Source organism: Cynocephalus volans, chromosome 8, assembly GCF_027409185.1.
Source record: "Cynocephalus volans isolate mCynVol1 chromosome 8, mCynVol1.pri, whole genome shotgun sequence".
In the NCBI taxonomy this organism is placed as follows: Eukaryota; Metazoa; Chordata; class Mammalia; order Dermoptera; family Cynocephalidae; genus Cynocephalus; species Cynocephalus volans.
In genome coordinates, this window is record NC_084467.1 from 30113799 (window position 1) to 30140926 (window position 27128).

The 27128-nt window shown below is 38.9% G+C and overlaps 1 protein-coding gene across 4 annotated transcripts; it reads right to left on the reverse strand.

The window, feature by feature from the left end:
* Positions 1–1629: 1629 nt before the first annotated feature.
* On the reverse strand, positions 1630–20268 carry MEAF6 (MYST/Esa1 associated factor 6). 4 transcript variants are annotated; one of them, XR_010024203.1, is made up of 9 exons: positions 20130–20268; positions 18952–19067; positions 16559–16646; positions 16364–16409; positions 8372–8564; positions 4430–4459; positions 4267–4324; positions 3608–3641; positions 1630–3142 (listed from the first exon to the last, which is right to left on the reverse strand). XR_010024203.1 is itself a non-coding variant. In XM_063105001.1 (8 exons), the coding sequence occupies exons 1-8, from the start codon at positions 20217–20219 to the stop codon at positions 3134–3136; spliced, it is 606 nt and encodes a 201-aa protein (XP_062961071.1). In that variant the 5' UTR covers positions 20220–20268; the 3' UTR covers positions 1630–3133. The 4 variants fall into 4 exon arrangements, 2 of the variants coding, with proteins under 2 accessions (XP_062961071.1, XP_062961072.1); XR_010024204.1 differs by lacking the exon at positions 4430–4459; XM_063105001.1 differs by lacking the exon at positions 4267–4324.
* Positions 20269–27128: the final 6860 nt, after the last annotated feature.

Sequence of the window (27128 nt, forward strand, 5' to 3'; positions counted from 1 at the left end):
CTTTCCAGAATACTTACAAAGTACTTACATTACTCCAGCACCCAAAGGCTCAAGCTTGGAGGTGGAAATAATTCTGATGCCAGCTTCCTATGCTTTCAAAGCAAGGGATTTTCTTCTAAGCAAACAGTATAATCTCAACTGTGGGAAGAACATTCAACCTATATCATTACTGATCAATTTCTTACAGTGCTCCAAGGTCCCTAAAGATATATGGCCTCTCCTGATCACTACAGCACCTTTGTAGTCCATGCTCTCAACCCACACTGGTCCTGTCCAAATTCATAAGCTTCCCTATAGTCCCTCCATTAGGCTCCAATGGCTTCTTTGTGGGTTGTTCCTGCTGTCCATCTTCAATTTGTAGTGTCTGATAGTGTGTAGAACATTTCAAGTTTAAACAGAATGAACTATTTCCTCAGCCCCTGGAAGAGTACTTGAGACTCCCCATGAAGCTTTGTACAGGCATCATCCTCTCAGTGTAAGACAAAAAAATGTAACTAAAAACAGCCTGGACTTTTTTTTTTTTATGTCTTATAACTACCAAAATGAGCAAAGGACAACCTATTCTCATCTTAGGAAGAAGGATAAAGCAGAGAAAAACAAATTTATGGAGATGGCAGAGATAAATTAGTATGGCTCCCCTCAGTCCTCCCACTCCATCTTTGTTCCCTCTGAATTACAAGAAAGAGAAGAAAGAAGGACATATCACGGGCAGTCAAATTCTTGCAATTTAAACCAATTCATTTTCTGTCCCTATGACCTATGGCAAAGTACTGTTCTAAACCCAACTAAACTGGTAAAGGCATGCCCAGAAGGAAGCACCTTCTCAGTGGTACTGGCAGTCATTCCAGTTCAGGGATCGCTGATGAGGGCCACTAAGATGGGGAGGATGCAGGCCACCCACCCGACTATCTCTACCAAATGTTATAGATGGGCAATTAATATGTCCCTCCATTTTAGCACATTTGTTCTTTTGATCAATGACTTGATCAAAGTCATTACCTCATCCTCTTTCAAAATCAAGCAAACTGAATTTACGACCACAGTTAAATATCACAAGCATGGTAGGCAGAGTATCCTTGGTGCCTTTTTCTAAGCCACCTCCATGTAGGGAACTTAAGCAATCTCTCAGGACTTGAATATCTCTAGTACACCTGGCCAACATCTAGGAAAACTGGAAGTTCCCCTAATCAGTGATTAAACTTTATAGAGAACGTAAGTATAAAGCAAGTAGCCTATCTCTTAGACTGTCCTATAATGATTATATATACACACGTGTATTCATATACATAGATATGCCTTAAAAGAATACATCATTTTAAGAGCAACACTACTATATCTCTAGCAAATGCTAAATAAACCATGAGTCATAAATATTTTAATGTCTGCGGTATGCTGTTCTCAAAATTAAGGAAACTTCAGATACCCCATTCATCCCTTCCCGAAAATGAGACAAACTAACAAAGATGGATAAAGAATGCTTATGTTTTTGTTTTTTTTAAGAAACAATCTAAAGAAACTATTTCCTTAAAAACCCTGACACTGGAGTTTCTCTATCAAAGACATAGCCAAAGACACCTAAATAGACACAGAGTCAAAAAAAAAAAAAAAAAAAAATTTATTAGAGAACAAGAGTGAGAGCTTTTGCACATCTGACAAGGTAAACTTGTTTTGTTAATAGATGCCATCCATATTCAGCTCTACCAATATTATCACAAATGGAACATATTTTCTCTTACAAAGATAATGGCATAAGTAAGGGACTATGACTAAATAGAGTCAAAGGAAAGGTGAAACCCTAAATCTTATGCCCTAGACTGATCCATAACATAGGACTTAATTCAAACCACTTAATCTTCTAATGCAGTGGTTTTCAACTTGGCTTCTTATCAGAATCCCAGGGACTCTTTGAAAGGAAATCCCTTAATTAGGCTGTACCTCAGAGTCTGTGGGGGTAGAACCCAGGCATCAGTATTTTTTTAAGCTTCCCAGATGATTCCAATGTTCAGCCAAGGTAGATCACCACTGCACTAGAGGCAGGTAACAATTATTAGCAAGTTCCTCGGCCCATCAATGCCTGTGAGGAAGGGGATCTATTGAGCAACACTGGCTCTCACTAATGTTATCTTTCACTCCATTCAAGAACTCCATGTTATCAGTTTTTGGTGTAATTTTAAGTCGTTCCATATGCCTTGATGATTGTTAGAGCAATATTTAATCAGACAAATACGAGCAAAGAGAGAAAAGATGGAAAAAGAAATTTCCATAAGGCATGATATGAATAAATAAAATAAGTGAAAAAACAATCTCAGGTTTAAAAGTAAAACATGAGAAGTCAAAGCCTATGAAATTTTATTTATACAAAAGAATTAAAATATCTATTTTAAAATGACTGATTGATTTAAACTTATGTTTTTCAGTTTTTCCTGTTCCTTGAACATAAAATTGCTTCCAACTGAGATTTAAGATAGGTAATTATTAAATAAACACACTTTACCTTCTCCTTGCAAAAAAACAAAGAGCCAAGTTCCTCATTTTACTTATGGTAAACCAGATTATTTTCAGTTAAGAATACTGGCAACTGCAAGAAGCAGATTATCAGATATGTCAGCAGTAAGGTATGAGCTGTACAAAAGGCATTACAAAAAGTACCCAAAGAAAATAAGATGGTAAAAACAACAATAGAAAAATAATAAAACACAAAACAAAATAAGAAAATGTTAGATATTTACAGCCTCCATTTGAAATGTGACTTGTGTTCTACTTTCAGCATAAAACAAAACCAGAGAACATTTCTTGATAGGTATCATAGATGAAGCTGGTGCCAGCCAGTTTGAGGGGGAGACATTCATTCTAAGAAGGGAGAAATGCACAGTTAGCAACTTGCTGGGATTATAACCATGTTTTGGTCTTCCTGCAGTTCTGCTACTAAAAATGACACAAAGTAAACGATCTGATGTCTTATAGAAATGACTTGTCAACCACATTTAGAATAAACTACTCAGAGATACAGGCACTGGGTCTGGGAGAGCAGAGGTGGATGGCCACGCACTCAGATGAGGGATGTTTATCTTTGTGAGGTCGGAGAAGGGAAGCAGGGCTCTACAGCCTGGAAGCTTCTGCACTAATGAGTCTTCTAATAGTCCTAAAGAGAGAAAAACAAAAGTCTCAACTTAATCTCAGCAGAACATGGTTTAACACCTAAGGAAAAAAATCTCATAAACAACTCTGCTAGGGGATTGTTCTGTAGCTAAAGATTCTATTTCATATGTAATGTACAATATTCCATATCTTAAGATGGTCCATCTTCTGAGTCCATAAAAGGATTGAAACATCAATTCTGCTCTTACTAGACCACCTGAATTCATCAGGGAAAAAATTAATCAAAGGGAATTTTTCTCCAAAAAAGTGTGTGACCTTTTTCTCTCTCCAAAACATAAAAAAAGTAAATAACACCTAAAAAGTTGAAGTGTATCCAGACAGACATCCCAGACTTTAAAACAAGAGTTGTGACTCCAGATTAGGAAAACTCAAACTCTGAAGACTAATACATTTTTCAAATCATCTACAAAACTACCAACCTCTCTGACATAGTCTGGCTGATACTTACAGCTCGTGGTTTTTTGTTTAACTTCAGATCAATCCTGTGATAGGAAAGATAAAAGATATTTGCATTTTAATTTACAGAAAAAGGGTCCAACAATCAGCTACTGCATAGGGCATAAGCTATAACAAAGACTATTTGGTTAAGTAAAATCCACATTCTTCATTAAACTATATCATATTTAGTTGTTTTCCCAGATAGTATTAAGGAAGTATTAAAAAATATGAGCAGATACTCTTGCCATAAGGCAAACTTAGATGACTCAAAAAGAAATATACAGCAGTTATGAAAGCCATATAATTTTTTTTAACTATTCCAAAATTACGTTAAAGAGATTGGATTAAGAAGGCATGCTCTACGTTAATGTGTTAGCTCTGTAACTATGTCACTGAAAATTACTGAGACACATGACTGATTAAGAACAGGAAAGAGACTAGAGCTCATATTTCTGGACATAAAACACAAAAGAAATTAAATGAATTTCAATGTTTAAATCTTTCCAAAACAAAATATCAAGATCTTAAACTATTAATCTCCTTATCAAGCAAAGCCAGAAAATCAATTTAAATACGAATTAAAGTAAAGGTTATCTATTTTAAAAGAAATTAAAATGCATAAAAGTGAAGTTTACTTAATTTTGCTTAAGTTATTAAATAAAATGTTACCTCCATCACGTTTTTCTGTTTTTAAAAAAAACTTCCCAGCCTAACCTAATATACATACCTACAATTAAACAGATAAACTATGGGTTAGAAAGATCTCAAAAAGGCATACTGGTGTCTACACACTAAACAACACAGCACAAATACTAATTCAAATCAAACTTACTCAAAGTCATAATCAAACATGCCAGACGGGCTGAGGGGCAGCATTTGAAAGGAAGAAAGCAATAGAAATTAATATACTAATTTAATAAATTAGTCGATTAGCCACCCTAGCCAGATTTGTAGAAACAAAATCAGCTTTAAGAATCTTAAGCCATAAAGTTTCAAACATCAAAGCACCAAAGATTTTGTGGTCAGAAGAGATTCCCTTCCCTCAAAGAATTTCATAATTTCTTTTTTTTTTTTAAAGATGATCGGTAAGGGGATCTTAACCCTTGGCTTGGTGTTGTCAGCACCACGCTCAGCCAGTGAACGAACGAACCGGTCATCCCTATATGGGATCCGAACCCATGGCCTTGGTGTTATCAGCACCACACTCTCCCGAGTGAGCCATGGGCTGGCGCAGAATTTCATAATTTCTGAATTTCATATCAGAAAAATAGACTATGAAAGGAAAAGTTATTTCACTAGAAAACTACAGATACCTGGAATACTTTTATTAGCTGCCAGATTTAGAGTTAGAACTTTTAAATATTTAATTATATTGAAAAATATAATTAGGGCATTAGAAGAAACAGAGGAAGAAAGGTTTAGTCATATAATGAAAGGCGCTTTGAAGACAGTACTAACAATTCAGCATAATATACTTTCACTAAAATAAAAGATGACAGAAACATTGTAAACCTTAAAAAAGGAAAACATTTAACAACTTTTACTCAAGTTATATGTTCTAAACGTATCCAGGGAACATGGTGCTCCTTTTCTACAGTATTCATTCTAGAAGCCATGGGTTGAATGAATAAACTTCAGTGGTAGAGTCATCTTCCAGAAACTGAACAGCAATACTACTCTGCCCCAGGAGTTGGTGATGGCAGTTAACTAAATGTTTATGTCAGGGCTGCAATTAAGGAACACCAAAGTCTGCAGAACCCCTGTTAAAACAAAGGAAAGTTGACATCCACAAGCACCCAAGCCTTGGGGATCTGCATGCGAGCAGCACAGGGGAGGAGGCCATTTTGTGCCATTGCTGCTAACAAATCATGGTCTGGGCAGACCTCCAAAGCAAATATCACCTGGAGCATGAGAGCAGCTCCTTAGCTGGCTCTAACGCCTTTCAGACTGTAGACAGGTGGTAAAACAATATGCAAATGGCTGCATTTTCTTCTTAAACAATGTTTGCTAGAGCGAAGCTGGAAGAAAGCTGAACTTCAATATCCCTTATGCAATGGTTTCACTTAAGAAATTTGGGAGAGTATATTGTTAGTGTACAAACCAGGAAATATCAAATATTTCACTTTCAGCCTGACTTCATTCACAAAGTGGTATATAGGGTGGTAGAGTAGGGTGGTAGAAAAAAGAAAAGAAAAAACAAAAAACTTTGCGCACAAGTTAAAATAGACTACCTAGTTAACCAAAACTTCACAAACTACCTAGAAGAATTCCAGGGTTTGGTAGAGTAGTAAAAACCTATAAAAGCAGCTATTAGTTATTATTTCAACTTTTTACTTAAAGATATGGGTTTGACTTACTATTCAGTAAATTATAAGAATTCAGAACACTGTGATCATTTATGAATGCTAAAAATTATTTGATAAACAATCATATTCCTGAAGAGGGTAAATTCAAAAGTTACTTCCTTTTGCTTAAGTATCATATTTATTTCCATTTTGCTTTGTTCACCACTAAATAGTGCCTGGCACATAGTAAGTACTTAAACATTTGTTGAAATAATTTACTATTGACTGACTATGTGGGGTATGGCACACTGAAGGAGAAAGAAGTACTGTACGGAGTACAAATTCACCAACGTATATAGACAACATGCTCCATCCCCACCCCAATCTTTCAGCTCCACTAAGAAAGACATCAGTCAGGGGCAAGGGTTTGGGCCAGATATGATTCCTGACTAAAGATGGCAGAAATCCAAGAACCTTAACTGGCCACTGAGGTGCCACTCAGATGCACTGAACCTGGCTTCCCTAGAAAGAAAGCAAAATCAGCTCTGCTCTCCTCCCCTGGGGCAGACGAATACCTAAGGCCAAGGGAGAAGACCAGCCAGATATGAGATTAGAGAGAGGAAAGACAAAAGTTCAGCTAAAAAACCAAGATACTACTTTCCAAACAGAAAACACCATTTGTGAAAGCAATAACTAACATCAACGATGTTTATAAATCCCTGTATTTTTCTGAAAGGAGTTAGCTCCTAGGCCCAGGAGAGGAAAAGACAGAAAAAGTATTGTTCCTATGGAAATTTACTAGAAACCGACAAGAGGAAAGTTAAGCTTAGTGCCCATCTAACTCCCTTTTTTCATTCATCAGCTGATCATGTCATTAATAAAAATGAGGTACTACCTGAAAATATCTAGAAAGTCTATTGATCAGTAATAGGAAAAAAGTCCCAGAAACTTTCAAGGAATTTTCTCCCTACTCTAGACATTCTGAAATAGAAAAAGGATCATTACGATAATGAAGTAAATTTAATAACAGCAACACAGAGTATGACAGAGTATCTAATTATCTTGACAATTTTTAAAAATATTTTTTAATAGCATGGTTCTCTGCTGTTTGTGATAAGCTAGCAGCAGTACTCTCACAGTGGCCAAATAACCAGTAGCCTTACAAAAAAAAAAAAAAAAAAAGATATGCAATTTTTGGTATTTCTTACTATAGTTATGAGATTAGAATGGTGACTTCTGGTTTGCAGAAAAATATTAGGCAGCAGTCTTTGGTCACTATTTGGAGGAAATACCATTTCTGAGGTTTCAAAAATACCACTACCATCAACAAGAAAAACTCTTAAAAGAATTAAAGAATCAGCTGATGCCAAGGAGATCCAAACCAGTTAAAGTTAATTTTACATTATCCCCACATGCCAAATCCACAAAGCTAACAATTTTAATACCTTGGGTGCATGAGGAATACCCTACAGGTCTATAAAGCAACTCAATCCAAAAGCAAACCAGAGGACACAGAAGCCCACTCATTCCTTGCATGCTCCCTTTCACCTCCTCAGCATGCAGGCTTCCAAGAGGAGTGGAATAAACACGTAGTTTCTAGAGCAAGGAAATTTGCCCTGCCTCAAACCTTCTGGGAGACATGGAAACCAGGTATGCGTAGGGTTTCCATACCTTCCAAAACACTTGAGGCCAGGACAAGATTCCTTACTCTTGAAACTATGCATTACCCTTTCTGAAGCTGTATAATTTCCAAATATCTGAGTTAACAGGCCCTGGCATTATCATACAAACCCCAGGCAGAGTGAATGAATGTTAAAATCCTCTCTAGGTGACACCTGACTTCTCTGTCCACTGATGTCATTCCTATCTCATTATGCACTGCAAAAAAGACAGTGGACAAATGTTATCTAGGAAAGCACTCTCATATTTAACAGGCTTTATATTGTTCCTCCGATATGTGAAGTCAGCGTATTGCAGGGAAATACAAAAACAGACAAATCACAAGCAATCAGAAAACTTGTATTTAAAAAGAAAAAAAGGCATGTCAAATCAGTTCTCTCCAACCACAAGGAAATAAGAGTAGGCAGGGATCAGGATAAGAGCAGAAGACTTTCTCTCACTTTATAGCTTCCAAATATATACTAATGGCATTTTTCAAATATTGTTACACAGATTTTGTTTCCATTTCCTCTTTTTCTCTTCTAAAAGGATTTCAAATTCACCATATGAAACAAAGTTTTTACGGAATAAAATTATTTGGCACTAGAAACAGTAAGAAGGACGTCCTACAGTCCTCCTTCGAGGTTACTTTAATGCTCACCAATTCCTCCCTTAGAGAAAAAACTAGCCCATTTCATTTAGACCAAAGGAATTTTTTCCCATCATCAACAGAAAGGCTCTGAAACAATCATGAAGAGTTTTTATTCTAGGAAAGTCCCTTCACAGCAATAGTCATGGAAGCTTTTGGGGGCAGGATCCCTACCACTGACCTGTGCCGGTTTTTATTCTTTCGCTTTTTATGGCTGCTGTGATGACTCCCTGAGGAAGTGGAAGAAGCAGCCTTCTGAGGTTTCACTCCCTGCACAGATCCATCCAGATCCTCAGGGTCCTCCTGGCTGGGCTCATTTTCCTGATTGTGGAAGTCTGGAGAAGTATCACTTTCCGTCCCACTTCCTGGCTCCCCTGGAAGGAATAAAACACAGGTCCCAAAAAGCATCATCAGTCCTCCTCAGGCAGTCTGTCCATCATCAGGAAAGATTTTTTGAGCACTAATATGCAGAAAAAGACCATTCCCTATCCTCAAGGACCATATATTCAAATTGACAGAGAAGATATATGTTGACAGAGAAGGTATATATAAAACATCAAAGTTATCAGAGCTCCTGAAAAACATGTCATCTGAAACAGTGTAACCGGAGGCAACAGATCTAAGGACAGCTGGGAGATGGGAACAAACAACCAGGATAACCTCACTGCATAAAGGTTATTTAAACACAGAATACACTAAGGGGATTAATAATTACACAAAAAGCATTAGTGAAAACATTAGACAGGTCTCTAGCAGGCAAGGGATGATCTTGGAAAAACTGCCTATATTGTTGGCCCTGGTTCCTTCCCCAAACCATATAGGAATCCTGCCTTTCTATCAAGAAAAGGGGCCCAAGGGCCGAGCCCGTGGCATACTCGGGAGAGTGTGGCGCTGGGAGTGCGGCGACGCTCCCGCCGCGGGTTTGGATCCTATATAGGAATGGCCGGTGCACTCACTGGCTGAGCACCGGTCACGAAAAAGACAAAAAAAAAAAAAAAAAAGGGGCCCAAGAGGGAGAAGAGCCCATTCCCTGAATTACTCTGAGAAATCTTAAGAATGTTTAAAAAAAGCAGTAATAATATTCTGTAGCTGACACATATTCCCAATTTTTTTTTTTTTTTTTTTTTGGCTTTTTCGTGACCAGCACTCAGCCAGTGAGTGCACGGGCCATCCCTATACAGGATCCGAACCTGCGGAGGGGGCGTTGCTGCGCTCCCAGCATCGCACTCTCCCGAGTGCGCCACGGGCTCGGCCCCATATTCCCAATTTTAAAACAACACTTAGATATACAGTAGTCCCCCTTTGTCTGCAGAGGATACATTCTAAGACCCCCGGTGGATGCTTGAAACCACGGACAGTACTGAAGCCTATATATACGATATTTTTTTCCTACACATATATACCCATGATAAAGTTTAATTTATAAATTAAGCACAGTAAGAGATCAACAACAATAACTAATAATAAAATAGAACAATTATAACACTATACTGCAATAAAAGTTATATGAACGTGGTTTCTCTCTCTCTCTCTCAAAATATCCTATTGTACTGTACTGCAGGGGAACTGAATCTTGGAAAGCAAAACCACAGACAAGGGGAGACCTCTGTATTAAATAAACAAAAGAAAGTTCAAGAACAATTTGTATGCACATATATTTTTAAGAATATAACTACATATATTTTGATAAAGGTATACTTGTTTCTCCTGTAAGGAATTTCTTCAAACTGTTACTTTCACTTAACAGTTGAATCCTAAATATATACATTATCTGTTACTATCGATGGTCAAAAGGGGTTATGTGAGTAGCATGACTGGGGACCAGTTTTCTTCTTTTTATGTTTTTATATTATAAACTGAAGGAAGAGATTTCACATGGACACAAGAAAAGAAAGAGACTGTCCAAAAAAGGCAGAAAAGAGAAACAGATCTCAGAAATCATGAAACCCTATTTTTTTTTTTTTTTTTTTTTTTAAAAGATGACCGGTAAGGGGATCTTAACCCTTGACTTGGTGTTGTCAGCACCACACTCAGCCAGTGAGCGAACCGGCCATCCATATATGGGATCCGAACCCGGGGCCTTGGTGTTATCAGCACTGCACTCTCCCAAGTGAGCCACGGGCCGGCCCATGAAACCCTATTTTTGAACACATTTCATGAAAGCAACAGAAAAGGAAGCTGTAGAGCTACGAAGCTGGACTATACTCACCAATCCAGCCCTTCTGAAGTTCAAGAAAACTGATTTGACATAAAAATTAGCAAAACAATTTTAAAGCTTACTACATGAAGCTACAGTAATCAACACTGTGTGGTAATGGCATAAGGATAAATATATAGAATTCAGAGTCCAGATACAAACCCTTTATTTATGATAACTGATTTTTGACAAGAGTGACAAGACAATCCAACGAAGAAAGAACAGTCTTTTCAATAAATGGTGCTGGGACTAAATATTCACATGCAAAAGAATGAGGTTGGACCCATATTTCACACCATATACAAAATTAACTCAAAATAGATCACAGACCTAAATGTAAGACCTGAAACTTAAATTCTTAGATTCTACTGGGTTAGGCAATGGTTTCTTAGATATGACCACAAAAGCAAATATGACAAAAGAAAAAAACATATAAATTGAACTGTATCATTAATATAAAAACTTTTGAGCCACAAACAATACCACCAAGAAAGTGAAAAGACAACCCACATGACAGAGTTTGGATATGTTTTCCCCTCCAAAACTCATATGGAATTTTTTTTTTTTTTTAAAGATGACCGGCAAGGGCATCTTAACCTTTGACTTGGTGTTCTCAGCACCATGCTCTCCCAAGTGAGCTAACCAGCTATCCCTATACAGAGATCTGAACCCGTGGCCTTGGTGTTATCAGCACCACACTCTCCCAAGTGAGCCATGGGCCAGCCCCATATGGAAATTTGATCTCCAATGTGGCAGTGTTGGAAACAATCTGATTAAGTCATGGGGGAGGATCCCTCATGAATGGATTAATGCTCTCCCTAGGTGGGGGGATTAATGAATGAGTTCTCACTCTATTAGTTCCCGTGAGAGCTGGTTGTTTAAAAGACCCTGGCATTTCCCCTCTCTCTTGCTTCCTCTCACCATGTGATCCGCTTGTACTTGTCAGCTGCTGCCACTTTCCGCCATGAGTAGAAGCAGCCTGAGGCCCACACCAGATACAGCTGTCCCAGAATCGTAAACCAAATAAACCTCTGTTCTTCATAAACTACCCAGTTTCAGGTATTTCTGTTATAGCAACACAATATGGACTAATACACCACAGAACAGGAGAAAATATTTGCAAATCATAAATCTGACAAGGAACTTGTAACCAGTACATGTAAAGAACACTTAGAACTCAATAATAAAAAGACACAAAGCCAAATTTAAAAGTCAGCAAAGGATGTGAATAGACATTCCTCCAAAAAAGATACACAATTAGTCAATAAACCATCTGGAAAGATGTGTTAGGATAATACCAAGCTGTTAATGTGGTTACCTGAAAAAGTTAGGACTGAAGTGGAACAGGAGGTAATTAACCTTTACCATATTCATCTCTGAATTACTTGACTTATTACAATGAGAACGTATTACTTTCTAGTTTAAAAATAAATCACGGCCATATATTGGTGAAAAAATAATAATAATAAATCTAACAAAATATAAAAAGGTAAGTCTAGAAGAAAGAAGTATGGTCAGGACAGCCCTCCTCTCCCATACCCAGTCAGTCCTATTTTGACCTAGGTAAATAATATCATTTCCAAAAATGCAAATGGCAGAAGCACTGGTTGAAGAGAGAATAGGTTGATGTGGCATAAGGTCGCAAAAACTATAGATCATAGATAGGACGAGAGAAGGGACACAAGACTAAGTAGGGGTTGGGCACAGAGTGAGAGAGGGGATACCTAAAATGTGGGAGACAGGTAAGAAAGGCAAGTTAGATACAGCATATTTTGTCTGTGTTTCAATTCTACTAAAAGATGCGGATGGGCAAAACCAACTGTTTACTCATTTTGGGCCAGTTGTTATTGAGTACATGAATGAGTTGGTCACATTCTATAAGTACAAATACAAAACAGTGTAAGTTGAATCAAAGTCCTATGAATGGAGAATTCACCTGTGTTACCTCTCTGAAGAGGTAACATCCAAGGCAATAACATATGTCCCAAAGGACTGATATGGGAGTCACAGAAAAAAGAGTGGATTATTCAGAAAAAGCTTCATTGGAGGGGGTAAGATTTATTTATTTATTTATTTATTTTTTAAGATGGCCGGTAAGGGGATCTTAACCCTTGACTTGGTGTTGTCAGCACCACGCTCAGCCAGTGAGCCAACCAGCCATCCCTATATGGGATCCGAACCCGTTGCCTTGGTGTTATCAGCACCGCACTCTCCCGAGTGAGCCACGGGGTGGCCCAGAGGGGGTAAGATTTAAACTGGACTTTGAAAAATGAGAAGCCAAGATAAGTACAAAGAACAGCACAAGCAAAGATGCAGAAGTGAGAAAACAAAATGTATATTTGGGATAAATTAATCCAACGATATCTCTTAAACAGAGAGCTTGAGAAATGAAAGGTAAAATGGAAAGACAGGTTAATAGGAGTCATAAATGTCGAACTAAGAGATTTCATCTAAGGAGACAGTAGGAGGTGATGGTTAAGAGAACTGACTTGTTGCTTAACCTTTTGAGCCTGTTTCCCATCAGTAAAATAGGAATTCTTTCTCTCATGTGTCAAATATTTATAAGTATTTATGGATGAGGCATCAAGCTGAACAACCAGGGCTACTGCAATGTTCCCTACCTTCATGGCGCCTGCAATCTATTCCTATCCTTAAGGTGTAGCTAAAAGGATTAAGGGAGGGCTGGTCGGTTAGCTCAGTTGTGTAGAGTATGGTGCTGATAATGCCAAGGTCTGGGGTTTTTGGGGTTTTTTTTGTTGGTGGCTGGCCAGTTTGGGGTAGGTCTAAGGGTTTGATCCTTACACTGGCCAGCCACCAAAAAATTAAAATATTTAAAAATTCTTAAAAATTTTTAAAATTTTTAATTAAAGTTTTAAAGGAGATAATGCAAGTACAGTGTTTGCTAACAGTAAGTATTCAAATCTCAATATCCTTGAGATCTACAAACATGCAATTCAAATTCTAAACAAACAGTAAAGATTATTTGTATTAAAACAGCTGTGAACAGGACATAACAAGGAAAGCCATAAAAGATTTCTGAACAGAGGAGTAACATAAAACAATTTTATTAAGTTCTCTGTGCAAACCCATGTTTTGGGATTATTAAGCTAGAAGTGGTTTTTAAGAGGGCCTGGGAGCCAGGGAGACTAGATTAAACACTATTAAAACACAAAGTGAGACCACAAAGTAAGAATAATTTTCTTCCTTGGCTCACGGAAGCAGAAGAGGCATGATCATAAAAGGGACAGGTTACATCTCAAAGTGCAGCAGCAAGTCAATTAGTCAACTGTATAATGCTGCTACCATAAAAACACATATGTTTGTTTCTCATCAACATAAAAATGAGCAACTCACTTTGAAAGCAAAGAATGTCAGATTTTGATTAATTTAATAAATCCACAAATTAGGCACTCAACTTATTAATAGAAAGGAATGGCTATTAAAGGCAATAACTTCTGATCAGCACAAAAGGTTTAAGAGAAGAAGGGAAGATATCCAGAACAACACTTCCCACTGGAACGATGTGAATGCTAGAGATCTGGTTTAATGAAAGCTTTAGAGAAGTTTGGTAAAACAAACAGCAGACTGTGCTGATCCTAAAAAGAAACTAGACAAAATCTGCCTGTTTTCTTTTACTTCATTCTTTTTAGAAAAATATACAATGCTTCACACACTTGCATAAAATTCACATGGTCCTTTGGGGACTTCACTTTCCCAGTCTCAGGAAGTGTAAGCAATAAATTTCGTTTTGTTATAAATCACCTAGTTCCAGGTATTTTGCTATAAGCAACAGAAACGGACTAATACAGACACATTGTAGTTAACTGCAGAAAATCAAGACCAAAAAAGTCTTAAAAGACAGGAGGGGACTAGCAAGAAATTGGTTAATGGATACAAAGAATGATTATATATTGTAATGATGAATAAGCTAACTATCCTGATTTGACCATCACATATTGTATACAAAAACTGATACTCAACTCTGCACCCCATAAATATGTATAATCAATCAAGTTTTTAAAAAATTTTTAATTAAATTAATAAAAAAAAGGAAAATCCTAAAAAAATAGCAGTGGGAAGTGGTAATGGTGGAGGTTGTGGGATAGAATGCAACAGAATTACTGTAGAGGAGCTCTGACCCCTTGAATTAATGAAGTCCAGTATTTATATAAATCTCTATATTCTGCTTTATGCCAAAAAGAACTCAAGGCAGCTTACCAAGATTCATATAAAAAAATCCAATAAAATAAACTAAAACTGAAAAAAGCAAAGCAAAGAGAAATAGAAGAGGACAATAAGCTGGACAAAGAACTGAGATTCATCACCATAATGCATGCTGTAAGTTCCAATTCGCTTGCTAGAGGGGACCACAAATTTGGTTTTAAGGATTTTAGAATCCATACAAAGAGGGAAACAGTCAATTACAAGATTTTCAATAAAAACAACTGAAAATGTTCTGGGAAAAGTATTCGTAAAGAAGATATTAATTAGTAATGATAATATACAACATCTGCAACATTCTCATATAATATACAGTGACACATTTTACAGGACCAAAGTATAATTCCGCAAAAATACCTCTATGCAGAAAACCAAGGAACACCAATGTGATGCATTCCGGGAGCGTGGTTCAATCTAGAATCAAGACTTTAGGGGAATGGATGGCGTGCATATATTTTAGAAAATCTTTAGTAAATAAGTGTTTGTCTCAGTCAAGCTTCTGAAAGCAGTGACTTTAAGAGTCTTTTCCTGACAAGTACCTTAGTGTAGCTATTCAGTGTGGGCAGATAGGTACACAGCCATACACTGAATTATCAACTAAGCCAGGGCAGGAATACAGGCTCTTGTGGAAACTGTGCAGTCAGACACCACACCATCTCAACTCACAGGAGCAAGGTCAAGGACATCATACAAGGGAGATTATACAGTTCTCCATTCTAGAAGTGGCTTTAATTGAAAAGAAATAAGATTTAACTGAGAGTCACAGAAAAATCAAAAGTACTTGGTACAATTTATTAGGTTGGCAGAAAGGAGTTAAAGCAGTCATCAGAGTTCTGAATGAGGAAAAACAGAAGTGGCAGAACAAAAAATTCTGCAAATTTTGAAGGAAATAGAACAGTTCTATTTAAGACAAAATGTCTGAGTTTGAGTATCTGAGTGTTAATGTCTAGAAGGAAATGTAGGTCTATAGCTCAGGGAAGAAGTTAGGGATAGAGCAACAAATTTAGAAATCTGTACACAGAGAATTGAAGTCATTGAGTAGTTCTAATCCTCAAACTACCAAAATCCCTTTTCCTCAAACCATGGCCCAATGCAAACAAAAGAACTAGATGCCACAACGAGATATACCATCTGAAAGAAGTACACAGCTGCAATACAAAAAACAGGTATTTCAAAATGATCCAATGTACAGAAAGAACATCCGGTACAGCTACATAGAGTCTGAGTCAGAAAGATAAATGTACAGATCTGTATCCCATCACTAGAATTAGAATGTATAGCTTACATAAAGAAAATGATTCAATTTGTTTACAAAGTAAATGGTATCTACTCTGCATTTTGTATTTAAAAACACAAGGGTATATTCTGTTTACAGGATCAAAATTTCTTAAGACTTATTAAGTTGGATACATGGGAATTTATTAGGCATGTTTGAAATTTTCCATAAAAGTATTTTTTTTTTATTTTTAAAAAATTCCCTAAGGATTTGTAAGATTTATCAGGAATAAAGACATATCTTTGTGTCTTTGAGCAGCTAAAACCAACCTTCGTGTGACCGAAAAGGCAGAAAGGGCATGGTAGTTTCTTCCTCAAAAGAAAAATTTGAGTAAGGATATCCCAAAGGCTTTACTACTTTTATAAAGAAGAGGGAAGAGCATAAGAGATACAGTCCTCAGATACACAAATATGAGTTAAATATAGGAACTATGGTAGTTGAAAAATAAACTGATGAGAAAAGTAAAAATATAAACTTACTCTTTTCAATGAGCTGGTCCTGAACTCCTGCCAATGCACTTACTGCCTGAAAAAAAAAACCCACCAGTTACTAGAAAAGTGACCACAGACCTCAGGAGAGCACTCCCAGACATGGGAGGAAGAGAGAGAGAAAACTCATATTCCTCAACAATGGGTCACAGAAAGATCCCTCCCCTTCCCCCTCACACCACTTACAGCTGCTGATGTAACTGAGGATTTACTGAAGAGCCGCTCAGCTTCCTTAAACTTCCGATTCCTTCGATCATTTTTGCTATTGGAATTTCTAAAACACACAGAAGAAACTCATTATAAGCCTCAAGCTATGTCCGTGCCTCAAGCTGGGACTTTATGCTGAATGCCTATATAAACAGTAATGTTTTCTAATGTATGGTATGTGTCCCCCGTGATACATGAGATTGCTTTAGTTGGTTCACAAACATCTTCATTTTAATATGTATTTATTTTAATGCTTATTATTAAAAATGACTAGCACAGACTAGTGATCTAAAGTATCTCTGTTAAATAAACTTAATTTTCAAATTTAAAGAAACAACCAGGGATCCTTAGAGAAATGGCTGATACCAGGTCTTGGACACCTTTTGGGCCAGAAAGCAACAAAGTGCTCCAAGACTAATAGGGTCATGTCAAAGGGACAAAGGAATCAGCTTGAGGAGGCTCCCTCTGATCATGTTTGGGACAAACAAAACATAAAAAAGATGACAGGTGTGTTTGCTTTGTGAAGAGTCAACAAACTGTATACTTAAGATCTGTGTACTTCTCTGCATATAAAACGTTCCTTCAAAAAGTTCACAGAAAGATTCATATTACCTTTTAATTCTATTTTGCCATGAACTTCTTGAAGTATCCCTGTATTTCAAAAGTTTTTCTAAAAAAAAAGCCTCTACATTTAAAAAAAAAGCAATAGTACTAGATCCCCAAACACTGATTTTTTAAAAAAATCCATAACTCCATAATGATAATAAAGAGAAAGAGGGAGAATGAAAGGGAGAGAACATAAAAAAGGAAGATTCTTCTTTCAAAATGCCAGTAATAAATATAAAGGGAATTATAAAATTAGAGAATTGCCATTTTGCAACTTCCAGTATAACAATGGGTACTAAAAGTAAAAATATGGGGGCAGCAGAATATTCACAATGTTTAAAAGTATTACCTTCAAAATTACTTGTTAATCACAAGAAAAAATAAACTTTTACAGCAGAGAAATAATTTGATCAAACTTAGCAGCACCTATAACAGCACAATCTGACATTATATGCCTCTCAATAAAATAGAATTAGATAGTAAGAGACACACAAATCACTTACGCAACATTTTTGCCAAAAATGTTCAAAAGATCTATCATGAAATTACAGTAAGAAAAACCTAGAATTGGAACATTCTACAAGACAACTTCACGAACACCACCACGACCACCACCAAAAAGGGTGACAGATTCTCCTAAATCTTAAGACTAACGAGACAAAACAGCCAAATACAACACATGAAGGTTGACTGGATCCTAGCTCAAAACAAAGTAGAAAAGCAATTTTGGGACAATCGAGGAAATCTCAATAAAGACTGTGTATTAGATGATACTATTAATGTAGTGTTAATTTTCTAGTTATATTTGTGGTTAGGTAGGAGAAATGTTCTTATTCTCAGAAGGTAATTGCTGACATATTTAGGTGCAAAGTGTCATGATATCTTCATCTAACTTTCAAGCAGTTTAGCAAAAAACAAAAAAAAAAGCATACAGGGAAAGGGGGATGTAACTAATAAAGGAGCAGTAGCATGAGGGAGATCTTTGTGGTGATGGAATAGTTCTGTTTCTACACGTGACAAAACGACATAGAACTATACACACATTGTACTAGTGTCAATTTTCTGGTTCTGATATGTACTATAGTTACATAAAACGCAACCATTGGGGAAAACTGGGTTATAGGTACATGGTACCTCTCTATTTTTGCAACTTCCTATGAATCTAAAATTAATTCAAAATAAAAAAACTTTAAGTGTAAACATAGGTGTATGTGTGTGTGTTTATATATTATATAGAGAGAAAGAGAGACAGAGAAAAAACAAATGTGGCAACACATCAACGCTTGGTGAATATAGGTAAAGGGTATCAAGTGTTCATGTACTGTTCTTTCAATTTTTCTATAGATTTGAAAAATTTCCAAAAGTTCAGAAATTTTTAAAGAATAATATCACTAAGTAAATAGTGGTACAGTTGGCACCCAAGTATGGAAAAAACTGTGAGGGTGGAATTCACGACTGATTAAAATGTGGAAAACACTAATAGAATGCTGTTGTGTAAAGAGTACTGCCATATGCTGTTTTTCATTTAAGCTTCACACAATCCTGTGCCATAGGCCCAACTTTCCCTATTTTACAGACGTGGGTTTTGTCCAAGTTTACCCAGTGAAGCAGTGACTGAGCCAGAGTCCAAGTTCAAGCCCAGACCTCTTTCCATACCACCACTTTACTGCTGCTTCCTTGCAAAGCTGCTATCAAGAACATACAGTAGTCCTACAAACAAATATTATTAGGGCACAACATGAATACTACAAGCTTCTGACACTCACTTTTGGTTGGTCAGATACCGATCCCAGCCACGAATAATATTGCCATACATCTGAGTGTCTTCCAGGTAACTTCCTTCAAAAGCATAGATCTGTCTCTCCAAGTTTGCCAGTGTTTCCTGAGAGATGAAAAACAAGGAAATGGATAATGACTTTTTAGATGCAAACATTAAGTCTGACCAAACTGAAATCCTGATGTTAAACTTGTAAATCTTAGCTCACCCATAAATTATCCTGATGGGGGAGAGAGAGAGACTGTTTAGGACTAGGACAGTCAAGACCTTTTGGGGATGATGTGCCCCTTTGTGAACATAATATAAAGTATAGAGCTTATCGCCAGAAAAATGCACACACACACACACACACAAAATTTTGCAAATAGTTCTGATGGTTGATAGAAACCCGAGTGTCGAGAACCAGGCTGAGGCAGAACATTGGCAGTCTCCACTCCCACGCACAAAAGGTATCGCCATCAGGAGAGGGAAGGGAGAGCAGCAGCCTTTCAGCGTCAACCCGCTCCCCTCCCGGCAGGCTCAGAAAGGCCGCCAGCCCTGGGCTGCCTAGTTGCTATGGAAACCTTCAAGGGCAGCTTCAGGTGCTATGGGCCTGCCTGTGTACAAGCCATGATGCGGGGTCAGGGAGGGCTCAGCCATGGGGTCCCATGTACCCTGGGTGCAGGTCACGATTCCGAATTCCCCGGCTGAGTCCTCTCCCCTTGTTTGTCACCTCCCACATGTTCCCAAACACATCACATCCCTGCCCATCAAAAACCCCCATCCAACGGATCTGTTCCTCGTAATCAAAAAGGACACGCTCCCCATCATCCTCCAAAGGCCAGGCTAGGTGACTTGGTCCCGTTCCCACCCCCGCCTCCCTCCCCGCCCCACCCCCACAGCCCACGGACACGCCCGCCCTCGCCCACCCTCGAAGCTCACGGACAGTCGCCCTCTTCAGCTCTCATGCAGAAGCCCCCGGCCCCGTCCTCCCTCCACGCTCTCCTGCCTGCTCCCCGCGCCAAGCCGCCGGCGGGCCGCGGAATGCGCGCCCGGCCTCAGGCCGCCGGACTCCCGGAGTAACGAACGGCCTGGCGCGGCCGGGCTGCGGCCTGGAGGCGGAGTGGGCGCAAGGCCCCAAGCCGGGCGCCCCCAGCCCCAGCCCCAGCTCCGGCCCCGGCCCCTCACCGCCAGCTCCTGCTTCCGCTTCACGAGCTCCGCCAGCTCCCGCCGGGTGTCCGGGATCTGCGGCGGCGCCGCCTTGTTGTGCATCGCCATGTTGGGCTGAGGAGAGCGGCAGAGGCGCCAGGCTGGGGGCGGTCCCGGAGCGCCGCCGCCGCCGCCGCCGCCGCCGCCGCCAGGGGGCGCCTGCCACACTGCGCCTGCGCGCGCCTTCCGGAGCCGCGCGCCCTGCCACGCGGTGCCGCGCGCGGACCCCGGGATCGCTATCTCTGCTGGAGGGCTCCAGTACTGGGACTCCTGATCTTGGCATCCGCCTTTCTGCCCCTGGGTTGACCTTTACAGACACTGGTGGCTTTACAAACACCGCAAGCCCCTTCTTAAGCCTCCTAAGTCTCCTGTGTGTCCTACCTCAGGGAATGACTTTCTCCATCCCCCGAATTGCCCGTCAGAAATCTGTGTATCATCCTCTCTCCTCCACCCCAGATTAAGATCCGATCCAAAACCAAGTTCTGCGGACTAGACTCTGGAAGAGCCCGCAAATCCATTTGCTTTTGTCTGCCCCCTTTGCCACTTCCCTGGCTCATCCAGTTCCTCCCTATTTTTGGCTACATTATCCCAACAGCCTCCTATTTCCACCCTTGGCCCCATTTAATCCATTATCCACAGTGGTACCGGGATAATCTTCCAAAAACAAATGTGATGTCACTTCCCTGGTTAAAACCTTCAGTGGCCTCCCATTGCCCTTAAGAGAGACAAGTATGTGTCGTGGTTAAGGGCACAAACTGGAGCCAGAACTACCTTGTTCAGAATCCTACCTCTACACTGATAAACCATGCCACTTTGAGCAAGTAACTAAATTTCACTTGTCTCAACTCCCTCATCTGTAAAATGAAATTGATAACAGAACCTCCTAATACAGTTGCTGTGAAGAGTAAATCACTTTAATGTATGTGTGGGGCTTCGTAAGTGATAAGGGAGGGCTGTGTAAGGATTAGATTTTGTCTTTTTTGTTTGTTTTTTGGTGCCTGGCCTGTAAGGGGATCTGAACCCTTTAACACTGCACTCTAACCAACTGAGCTAAGCCAGCCCCTTACCTTTTAAGTACAATATCTTTAACGTTGTTTTCACTTGGCCCCTGCTTACTTCTCCAGCCTCAGCTCTCCATTTTTCAGAGTTGTGTAATTTCACTATCATGAGTCTGATACCAAAGGAGAGGGTCTGGGGAGGCCCAATGGCTGGACTCAACCCACCCCATCTTCTACCAGATTCTTGACTCCACCACAGGAAAGAATTCAAGAGCAAAGTCATGGTAGAAAGTGAAAACAGGTTTAATGTAAAGAATAAGAGATACAGACTTCACAGGGAAAGTGCGGCCTAGCTCCAGAGACTGAGCAGTGGCCGCATCAGATTTAATACAAAAGTATGAAATACAAACTTTAGGGATAAAGTGCAGACTGGCTCCAGAGTGAACAGCAGCCTGTTCAAAATAAGTTTTACGCAGGGCCGGCCTGTGGCTCACTTGGGAGAGTGTGGTGCTGATGGCACCAAGGCCCCGGGTTCAGATCCCATATATGGATGGCCGGGTTAGCTCACTGGCTGAGCGTGGTGCTGACAACACCAAGTCAAGGGTTAAAATCCCCTTACCGGTCATCTTTTAAGAAATAAATAAATAAATAAATAAGTTTTACACAAAAAATAAGTGAAGTGTGAGCTGGCTCCAAAGAGAGAGTAATAACCCCACCTTCTGTCTGGGTTCCACTTTTATAGTTTTGGCTATCTATACATATTCATATTATCTAATGAATATTCAACCAAGGGGGTAGTTCCCAATGATTTAACAGGTTTGTGCATGCTCAATTGGTCTCTTTTTAGAGCATGGTCATTGGTTAAATTCCACCACATGCTCTATAGTGCCTCCACTGGAAGGTCATTCAAAGGATGAATTTTACTTTACTGAGCATGCTCAGCCACTGGAGTTGCACAAGTCTGTCCCCTGTAGTTTCAATCTTCCCCTGCTGGTACCGAAAATAGGTGTGATAAGCAATAATGACTGTCCTCTAGTGGAGGACCTAGAAGAGGGGCCTGAGACCTTGGGGAGTGACTTGAAACTCAGAGGTGTGTCCCAAAACCCAAACTCTTGGAAACTGAGTACTTCCTATCTCAAGTCCAGGTGGGATTTTTTTCTTTTCTTTTTTTCTTTTTCTTTTTTTCCTTTTTCCCCCATTTGTTTGGAAGCTGTAATCTGTGGATTGATATCTTTCACCAATTGTGGGAAATTCTCAGTCATTTTTCTTCAGACATGCCTCTACCTCATTTTCCCTCTCTTGTGGGAGTCAAATTAAACATAAGTCTTTATTTTTTTTACCCGTTGTCTGTATTTTTCATCTTTTTGTCTCTGTGTTGCACTCTGGATAATTTCTTTTGTGTTGACCTTGTAACCTGGGATCTTGCTGAACTCCCTTATTAATTTTAGGAAGTTTTTTGTAGATTCCTTGGGATTTTTTATGTAGACAATCACTTCATCTGCAAATAGGGAGTTCTGTGGGGGGTTTTTTTTTCCCCAAAGTGAATGCTTTTTATTTCCTTTTCTACCTTATTGTGCTGACTGACTAGGACTTCCAGTACTATGTTGAATAAGAGTGGTAAGAGTGAACATCATTTCTTGTTCCCTGTCTTAGGAGGAAAGCATTCAGTTTTTCACTAGGAAGTATGATGTTAGCCGTAGGAGTTTTGTAGATGTTCTTTATCAAGATGAGGAAGTTCATCTATAATCCTAGTTGCTGAGGGTTTTTATCATGAATGGGTGTTGAATTTTGTCAAATATTTTTTCTGCACCAATTGACATGATTACATGATTTTTCTTCTTTTGAGTCTCTTGAAATAGTGACTACTTGATTCATTTTCAAATGTTGAACCAGCCTTGCATGTCAGAAATAAACTCCACTTGGCCGTGTTGTATAACAATGTTTATATTTTCTGGACTCAATTTGCTAAGATTTTGTTGAGGATTTTTGTGATTAAGTTCATAAGAGATATTGGTCTGTAGTTCTCTCTCTTTTTGTTTTAAACTGCCCTGTCTGGTTTTGCTATCAAGGTAAAACTGGCCTCATAAAATGAGGTGAGAAGTGTTTCCTGCTTTTCTAATTTCTGGAAGAGATGGAATAGAATGGTGCTAATTCTCTTGAAATGTTTGGTAGAATTCTTTAATGAAAGCTTCACCATCTGAGCCTGGAGATTTCTTTTGGAAGCTTCTTAATTACAAATTCGATTTCTTTAATAGTAATAGGATGATTCAGATTATTTATTTCATATCAGGTGAGTTTTGGTAGTTTATGGTTTTCAAGGAATTGGCCCATTTATCTATGTTAATGTATACGGATAATTCCTTTTGACCTACCTTCTAGTTAACTAATTCTCCCTGAAGCTGTATATAATATGCTGTGTAGCCATCTACTGATGGTTTTACAGTTATTGTATTTTTCATTTCTAAAATTTCTACTTGGGGCTGGCCAGTTGGCCCAGTTGGTTAGAGTATGGTGATAACACCAAGGTCCAGGATTTGATCCCTGTACCAGCCAGGTACTAAAATAAAGTACTTTATTTACTAAAATAAAGTAAAATTTCTATTTGGAATTTAAATAACTCCCATTTCACTTGTTCCCATTTCTTCTTCCCTGTATTTTCAAGTTTGTCATTAATTTCTTTGAAAATAATAACTGGGCTGGCTGATTAGCTCAGTTGGTTTGAGTGCAGTGTTGATTACACCAAGGTCAAGAGTTCAGATCCCTGTACAGGCCAGCCCCCCAACCCCCAAAAAGAACATTTATAGTGTCTCATAATTCAAGTATCTGAAGTCTGTGAGAATCTATTTCTGTTATCTGTTATTTCTGCTGGCTCTTACCTACAGTGCCTGGTTTTCTTGAATGCTTTAAATATCTAATGGTATCTTTAGGGGAGAAATGTAGAAATAATTGGAAGGGAAATTTTAAAAAATCTCTTGTTTTGGATGCTCCTCCTAGCCCCCTTATCCCCCTGCACTGTAAAATGTAAGGGATTGTGGGTTACAGGAAGAAGTGGATTTTTTAGTTGAATTTTTTTTTTTCATAACATTCTTCACGAATGTAAATTTGTACAGGGCCAAGGCTTGCGTTTTCCTGAGCTCCTTGGCTGCAGATCCCTGGGTAGATTCAATATCAGATCCACTCTTTTTTTTTTTTTTTTTTTTTATGTCTTTTTTTTTTGTGACCGGTAAGGGGATCGCAACCCTTGGCTTGGTGCCGCCTGCACCGTGCTCAGCTGGTGAACACACCGGCCATTCCTATATAGGATCTGAACCCGCGGCGGGAGCGCTGCTGCGCTCCCAAGCGCTGCACTCTCCCGAGTGTGCCACGGGGCCGGCCCCAGATCCACTCTTTTACTCTGAAACATATAGATCTTTGGCGTGACAGTTTTTTGGGGGAAGAAACATCTTCTGTTAGACTCCTCATTGTATGTGGGCTTTGGGTTTTAATCTCTGTCCTATTCAACCTATAGTAAGGTCTGATTTGCTAGAATCAAATATGGTTTTGCCTTTAGATCAAATGTGGTTTTCAGGCATCTATGCTCCATTTCTCTCTGGATTCTTGTTTATATTCACTTTTGGCCTGTTGACTTTTTACTAACCTGTCAGTTCTTGGATGCTTTAAGAAATGTTTTTGCTTATATTTTATCTAGAAGTTTTAGCTGTTTTCAGCAGGAAGGTTCATCAGAATAACTTATTCCATCATTATCAGAAACCAGAAGTCTTACTCACCCCAATCCCCCTATTAAACTTCAAGTTCTTCCAAAGTCTCACATTAGTTTATCACTTCAGGTATTTCGGTGTGCCATTCTTTCTGCCTAGAAATATTCTTTGTCCTCATCCCCCACTGGCCTCTTCTAGCTAACTGCTTATTCTGTTCTGATTCCCAAAGCTTTGTTAAACACTATTTCTCTATACTTCCACAATCCCCAGTCCATCTCCTATCTAGCACTGTCTGCTGTTTTTACTGCTCTACAAGAGCTAAACCTTGTACATCTCAAGACTGTAAGAGGCAGTATATCATAGTGGTTAAGAATGTGGCATCTGGAACCAGAATGACTGGGTTTGAATCCCAGTCTTACCTACCACTATGTGATCTTAATCTCTCTGTGCCTATTTTCTCCCCTGCAAAATGGAACAATAGTCAAAGCCTGCCTCATTGGGTTACAAGGATGAAATGAGTTTATGTATGAGGTAATGCACATGTAAAATGCTTAGCACTGTGCCTAGTACATAGGAAGTGCTCCTCAATATTGGCCAGTTTTTTTTTTACTGAAATCTCAGTTCCTGGCACTTCTTCGGCACTCAATTACTAAATACTTGTTTATTTTTATGAATCAACATGATACTTTCCAAGTATCTCTGGATGTGATTTGGTGAGATGAGGATTTGCCTGAGCCACTCTCTACCCCCCAAAAGTCCCATCTACTGTGATTTCCTTGAACCCCTTGTGAATTGGACCCTAATGAATCAGTTGTCTTTTCCCTCCTCAAATCTCTCCACTAAGCTTTGCAGGTAGGAAGGAACGGTCCTGAGGAAAAACCACTGAATTGGGACTGAAGTGATTTTTCATCCCAGCTCTACCACTGACTTGCTGTGTGTGGGACTTAGGTAAACAATTTAGTTTTGTAGGATCCTTTCCATGTACTACACTCCAGTCCTGCTGTTATCTGGATTGTTCAGTATGGCACAATGCCCTCCCTTTCTACAGGCTTAAATTCAATCTATTCTCTAAGGCACACCTCAAAGGTCATCTCTTTCACAAGTTGCAGCCCACCTCCAAATTATTGCTCCTTAACTCACAACTGTAAATCAACTGCTAGCATACTAAGTTTATGCAATTGTTGATGGATTGGATTAATTCACTTTAACTTTAGAGTGAATGTGAACAAATCAAGTTTCTTTTATGTCTCCCATTTGATAAGTACACCGGAAACTTTACCCAGGAGACCATATGAAGTTTTAAATTCTAAGACTTTAATTTAAATCAAGTAGCCTTTTCACTGGATATTAACTCACATACCCAGGAACATTGTGGGCTAAGAACATTATTTCACAAGCAGGCATTTCCAGCATGCTTGTGTGTCACACTCAGGCTCCAATTAACTCGACATCATTTTGTTGCTCAGATCCACAAACTGATTTCTACAATGTGAAGAATGTTTAAAAATATAACCATCTGTGCAACGTATCAAATGATAAGCAACCCGAAATTATATTTAAATTCTAAGCTTTTTAAAACCAAGCTATATTGTATACTGGCATACTCAATACAATAATAATAAAATTATTTTTTAAACCTTCCACTATTTCAATTACTTCTGCTTTAACTTATCACCAGGACACAATAAAAGTATGTTTTTTTTTTTGTTTTTTTTTTTAAGAAGATGACCGGTAAGGGGATCTCAACCCTTGGCTTGGTGTTGTCAGCACCACGCTCAGCCAGTGAGCAAACCGGCCATCCCTATATAGGATCCGAACCCGTGGCCTTGGTGTTATCAGCACCGCACTCTACCAAGTGAGCCATGGGCCGGCCCCACAATAAAAGTATTTGAAAGTTACCAGTTGCACTTAATGAGCTGTTCTTTGTTCATGTTAGAATGAGAGAACTAGAATATGACTTGAAGAGGCTTACAGGGAAAATCTGAAGATTCTGTCCAATACCTCCAAGGAACTATGGACATCACAGGAGACTTAGGGGAGGGGCTCAGAAGCAAAGGGCTGTTCTGCAGATAGCTTGATTTTGACAGCAATGATTTGCACACATGCTGGCCAAGGCGGAGAAAAGGTAGAGAATGAAAAGTTGCAAATAGCTAAAATGAACATGAGTTTCTAAACAGAATAAATTAATTCAAGAACAAAGCTTTAGAATTATGTCAATTTCAAATGAGAATTCTGCTGGCGATATCTGGCTTTGGAGATGGGTAGTGTCTTTTTCTAACATT

Coding starts and splice junctions, on each gene's coding strand:
- MEAF6 (XM_063105001.1), bottom strand. CDS start 20,219: ATGGCGATGCACAACAAGGCGGCGCCGCCGCAGATCCCGGACACCCGG. Junction 19,068..20,129: donor AGCGGAAGCAGGAGCTGGCG/GTGAGGGGCCGG, acceptor TTCATCTCTCAG/GAAACACTGGCAAACTTGGA. Junction 8,565..16,363: donor GGACCAGCTCATTGAAAAGA/GTAAGTTTATAT, acceptor TATTCCTTCCAG/GGGAGCCAGGAAGTGGGACG.